Genomic DNA, 6,313 nt, shown 5'->3' on the forward strand with positions numbered 1-6,313 from the left:
AGGTAAAGAAGATTTAGGACATGCTGCCTAAATGCTGGCCTGCACTGATTATGTCGGCGTTATGTAACTGTGGCCTTGTCACAGGGAGAAGGTGTGCTCTTCCTAAATGCCAGAGGGACTTAAGCAGGTTGCAAATCTTAAAAATACTCCTGAACTGTGAGGAAGTGAAATGTTCAGATGAGGTGCTGGTAGAATTATCTATGACAAAATACAGTGCTGCATGGCACCAAACTAGACTGCGTTTGTTCTTCAGCACAAAACAAACAAACAAACAAACAAACAAACATACCAAAACTAAACTGAAAATTTGAAGCAGGAACACACCATCTATTTTCTGAAATGTCTTTAAAAAACAATAAATAATCAAACTTTGGCATTCACAAAATAAGCAAAAGTAAGGTAGGAATCAGTTTGCCAGAGAGGCTCAACTCTTCTCTCAAAAATACCAATGCCCATTGATTTTCTTTTCTAAGGAAAGAACACAATTCATGTGGAGATGAAAGCTCAGTAATGAAGAGCTGGATGCACCTGCTGCTCTTGCAAGTGGCAGTGCCATGGGGCGGCCCCCAGCTGCTGGCGGAGGCTCTACTGACTCGGGCACGCCTCTGGTGCAGATATACAGTTTAGATCTAAGGTGCTTTCAAAATAGCAAACGAAGGCAAAGGTTTTTTTTGTTTGCTTTGAGTTAACTGTGAACGCTTGCAAATACACATGAAACGGTCTGAAAAGAAAGTTCTGGAAAAACAAACATGGTAGCCGGACGAAGGGTTACCGAACAATTTGAATAAATCGAAACAATTTGGAATGTTTACACCAAAATGAAAAGTCTTATAAAGTAGCTATAAGTCATTGTCTTCACATGTATACACAGACTAATGATCACATATTTATAATGCATTATTCTTAAATTATAACCAATTATAATGAATTGACATAATGCTCACCAAGATGATTATGAACCATTGTGAAGAAATTTTTCATAGTTATAAGTCGAGTGAAACAGCTACTTTATAAGACATTACTAATGCCCTTAAAATGCCCTTATAGGGCCTTATAGAGGCAGGCATCATAGAAAGTGTAACCAAAAGTTCAAAGAAAATGTGCTTGCCACGAACTTTGACTCTGTAAGCTGAATTTGCTTTCTACCTTACTATCTAAGAGACCAGAGAGAACCTAACCTGTCCACACCTGTCTGTGTGTGTGAGTATGTGTACGTGTGTTGTGTGTGTATATGGAAGTGTGTGTGGGTGTTTGTATGTGTGTATGGTTTCACGTGGTGTCTGCACACGTGCGTGCTAGTGTGTATGTGCTCTAGTGTGTGGGCCTCCTGATTCATAGCCCTTCCTCCTACATCCTCCACAACCAGTGGGCCACACTAAGAAAAAAAAGAAAAAACTCCCCTGCACACACAGATAGCCTTCCGTAACAGTGAAGGCCTGACATACACTACCACTGACGCCTTGCTATAAATCATGTTGATTCATTCATCCCGCATGCTACCTAAATCAAGGTGGCTTGAGTATTAGCAATATCTCAAGATTTGTAGCATATTTTGAGCACGTAATTCAGCTGCCTTTACCCTCATAAAGAGCTGGGGCCTGAATTTGCTCTCATTGCTCTTGATGTAGAAGAATGATACTTTATGCCGGGCTGGTCGCTGCATGAATACTCAATGAGACCATTACAAACTTTGGAAGTGATGCATAAATCCTGATGCTGGGGAAATAATGGCAGACATTTGTTATCATGCAATAAGGGGAATACACCGAACAGAGTTCGGAACACATATCTATTGCGAAGGTGTGCATAAATCAAAGTGTGTCTACAGAAGAGGCATTCAGGAAGAGGTGTTGCTTTCATATGATGGCTTTAGGAAGGCCGGATACTCAATCTAAGAGATAGCATTTGTCTAGCATTGTGCTGCCTGTGAGTGTTGCTACACATGAGGCTAGGTGCAGGGGGGGACGCTAAAAGTTTGTTGTCTTCCGCTGTTGGTGCCCTGATTAAATATGGAAACACGATCGCGGGGGATTAACAGCAAGTATGACATTGCTAAAGAGTTTGAGCAGTAAGCGTGTGTGACACGCACGTGGTACGCACTCTGCTGGTTAGCGCTTAATATAATCAAACACTGTTCATGCAGTAAAGCACAACAGCTGTTTTCCCTCTCATATAAACCCCTTTATGTGACTGTCTCTTGAGTATCCCATACCAGTATCCCCTATCACATAACACGCAATGGCCATCCCATACCAGTCTCCTTTCACATAACACGCAATGCAATGAGAAAAGTAACCGGTACTTTAAGTCCATCACATACAGGTGACTTACATTTCCTTGAAATACATGTAATATATTGAAATACATTTCTTCGAAAGAGGGCACATTTTAGCTGCAATTGACATAGATTTGTCACGACAAGGTCTCCACGTGCTGCTTGCCCTTCCGTGCGATCACCTTTTCAGAAACGCTCTATTGTACCCATACCTGAGGCTACGGTTGCCTTAAGAGGTTACCTATTTATAGGGGCCCACACTGTGCCAAGGTACAGTAGCCACACATCAGCACTCCACAGTGAGTCTCCCTCTCTGTTGTGTCCTGTGCTGGCGTGCCTCACCCCAGGCAAGCGCAGCGTGGGCCAGCACCACACAACTCCACCACCACAGCCTGGGCCAGCACCACGCTACTCCACCACCACAGCCTGGGCCAGCACCACGCTACTCCACCACCACAGCCTGGATTCGGCTGGGCTGAATGCTCTCCTCTGAATCTGCTGACCATAACTTTCATTATTCATGAATTTTGAGTTGCGCTCTGAAGCCATCACTTAGACAACTGCAGTTCTCTCTCTCTATCCCTCTCGCTCTCTCTCTCTCCCTCTCTCTGTCTCTCTCTCTCTCTCTCTCTCTCTCTCTCTTTCTCTCCATCAGGGCCAGACAGAACTGTGCAGTCCTGTGCTTTTTTTATACCCACCCCTTTCCGTTGTGTTCGAGGCACACACTATAATCCCACCTTTGCTGACCTGACCGCAAATGTCGTCACCTCTTTACATGACCTTTGTTTTTCGGCCAATTGGAGGTTGGGGGCTGCTGGTGGTGTGTGTGTGTGTTTGTGTGTGTTTGGGGGGGGGGGGGGGGGGGGGGGGGATCAGGAATTGGTATGCAGTGCTGTAATGTTTGGACACCTTCTGTTGTAGATGCCTGTGAGACAGAGGTAATGCGATCCTTGCTCATGATGGCTTTGGACAGAGGCTCACGCTGTATCACACAGGCGCGGCTATGTAGCGAGATCGTAATGACATTTCTCTGGCCAAGGGTCAGTTTGGACGCCGGCCCAAAAATAAAAATAAAAAATGCTTTTTTCCACAACTTTTGACAGACCTTGGACCTGCTCTTTCCCGTATCCCTTTCTCCTGCCTCTAACCCCCCATCCCCCCCCCCCCCCCCCCACCCCATCCATCATGGTTTTATTATCTTTCACCAGCAGATATATTAAAAAACAAAAAAAAACAAAAAAAACAGTCACTTTCCAGACGGGGGCCCTTCCATGGGGGAGTCAGCACTATGGCCATCATTTGATTGGAGGGATCTCCAACGCAGATCGTTCTTCAGAGCCCGCCCTCAACATCGCACAACGCATGTCAGCCCTCACGGCAAAGACTCAAGAGTGATGAAAATTGAATATGCAAATATTTTAATAAATATAAATATACACGCACAAACACACACAGAATCACCCCAGCAAAACCGCCATGAGTTTGATATAAGATGAGACAAAACAATTTACCGTCTGTGAAGTACTGCTGCATTCCTATGCAAGCGATACGCAGGAACAACACACTTAAAAAGACGGTCAAATATAAATCACACTTCCATTGAAGTGTAGTGAGGTGTAACGAATGATATGCATTAGGTCACACTGAGACAGCAAGGCTTTCAAAGCAGGCATCATTCCCAGCATCCATTTCAGGGTTGCCCTTAACAGCGCATATTGTACACAGAGCAGCATCTCTTAGCATTTCCCCTCTCTGGTGTCACATGGGGGAGGAGATGGAGAAAACTGAATAACAAATGATTCCTGGATCCGACTAGGAAATGCCCAAAGAAAAAAAAAGATGACTATGCATTTATGGAAAAACCGTTCCACAGTAACATAATCCAAAAGCACCCCACACACACACACACACACACACACACACAGAACTACACACACAACATGGCTGTTCCTGCCATGGATGCAACAGCGGCATTTCAACCAGCATTACTGAGAGGTGGCCTTGCACCCCTGTCAAACTTTAAAGAGGATGTTTTTATGATACACTCTCGGTGGACATGAAATACAACTCCCTTGTGCTTTGGGCCCTGTCCAAGAGGCTCGTCATAAATAACCACTGATTGGGTTTCATCAGTGCGGCCCGGCTAATGGATGACTTAGAGCATTCTGTCTAAATGGCCCGAGATTCAGCAGTCGGTTTGAGTCATGCAGCACACACACATATCTCCCACTGGATAAACAGACACATTGGGGCTCCAACTAAAACACACCACGGTATTCGACTATAGATGCCTGACTAATCCTGGAATCACATTTTACTCTGTTACTGCGTAATGCCTTAATCTTATTCAGTCATCCTTGTCTTGACAGCAGAAGAGATTATCAAAACGCACAACACCCGCCCGATGGCATTTGTCACTGAAACAGATCTGGCCCTGATCTGGCTCAAGTCATCAAGGTCATTGCCAGGTAATTTCCATAGTCATCTTGTATCTGGGTTGAAAACCCTGTGCTCTGCGCTAGGTTGATTCTGACACGTCTGTGAGTTGAGATGCAAGCAGAGTGCTCCCTGTTGAAGACTACCCCTTCTGGTCATTCATCAGTGTCTGCTCTGTGAGTGTACATCCCAAAATACACTTGCTTTCTGTTGTTCAGTTACATACACCCCCCCCCCCCCAACCTGTCAACCTTCACACTCCTTCCTTTTCTTCCTTTCCATCTTTCTCTCTTTTTCCTTTATTACTTTCTCCTAAATATGCAGAGACTTTTAAAACAGTCATGCTGTCACATGTCATGTTCCCAGTGCCGGAGCCAAGGACATTTTCTGGCGACAAATTGTCTTCATGATCTGCATCAAACAACAAACAAGTAAACAAACAACATCCGATTCTCCCCAATTAGACTGATGAGTGAGAAAAGGAAGCGAGCAATGCTGTCGGACACAACCGCCACGGCAACCGGAGAGGATCCGGTTACCGAGGTTTTTTAATCTATTGGGCCGCTCGGTGCTAGTGCCCTGGTGTCGGGTTTTGGAGAGAGCCTTTCACTCCTCTTATCGTTCTTACCTTGGCCGCAACGGACGAGCCGGGCTTCTCCAGGAGGTCCCACAGCTTCTTGCGCTTGTCCGGGCAGCAGGTGTTGTCGAACTCGATCTCCCCCTCTCTGTCCCTGAGAGTCTCCGCCTCGCGGCGCAGCTCCTCGTTCATCTGCTCCTTCTTCTGGTGGTAACGCGCCTGGCAGCACGACTCCAGGTAGATCTCGTCGATGCCCCAGAAGTCGAGCTCCTGGCCGAAGGAGAGCGCGCACATCTCCTCCATCATGTGCAGCTTGCCGGTGCGGTAGAAGTTCAGGATGGAGGTGAAGGCGCCCGGGTGCCGGTCAAAGAAGTACTCGTTCTCGTTCAGGCTGTAGTCGTCGCATACCTCCATCAGTGCATCATGGCTGTTGCAGTCCCGCAGTTTGCCCAGCCTGGTTCGGGGCAGCCGGTCCAAGGTTCGCCACAGGACCTCGTGATTGAGCCCCCCGACGTTGATCCGGACCCGCCGGGAGCGGGCCTTGGTCCGGATGATGTCGATGGGGTCAGGTGGGATTGATGCCCCGGGCTGCGCGCCGCCCTTTGCCGCCCCAGGACTGGTACCCTTCTCTGCCATGGTGAGCGGTGCCGTGGGTGGTGAGGCTTGCCAAAACGAACCGCAACTGAATCAGAACCAGAGAACAGGGGGGCACAGTAGGCTTATTATGTCGGGTCCTCCTTAGACCAGTCCATCCATGACTGAAAATTTAGATTTAGAAAGAGAGAGACAGAGAGACAGAAGGGAGGTTTGAGTTAAATCAGACTGCCTTTGCACCTACTTAAGGTGGCTGAAGTGAACAATGAAAAGCAGAACACAATTAATAATTCCTAGTTGTATAATCTCTTATGATCACAACCACATAGGGACAAGGGGGCATTTGTTTTATCTTGTGAGATTATTCACTTTTGTGAAGTACAAGCGTGGAGAACATGTATTGTATTTCCATGCACATATCATTACCCATG

At 46.4% G+C, this 6,313-nt stretch overlaps 1 protein-coding gene across 1 annotated transcript in view; it reads right to left on the bottom strand.

Annotated features, from left to right (window-relative positions):
* kcnb2b (potassium voltage-gated channel subfamily B member 2b) overlaps positions 1–5,924 on the bottom strand; it is a gene marked incomplete at both ends in the record, with an annotated part of 83,738 nt that extends 77,814 nt beyond the window's left edge. The window contains one exon of the mRNA XM_080855621.1: positions 5,340–5,924. Within this exon, the coding sequence (XP_080711747.1) occupies positions 5,340–5,924 (585 nt within the window). The remainder of the gene's footprint in view (positions 1–5,339) is intronic.
* Positions 5,925–6,313: the final 389 nt, after the last annotated feature.

This window comes from Sprattus sprattus (assembly GCF_963457725.1).
Source record: "Sprattus sprattus genome assembly, chromosome: 17".
NCBI classification, from domain to species: Eukaryota; Metazoa; Chordata; class Actinopteri; order Clupeiformes; family Clupeidae; genus Sprattus; species Sprattus sprattus.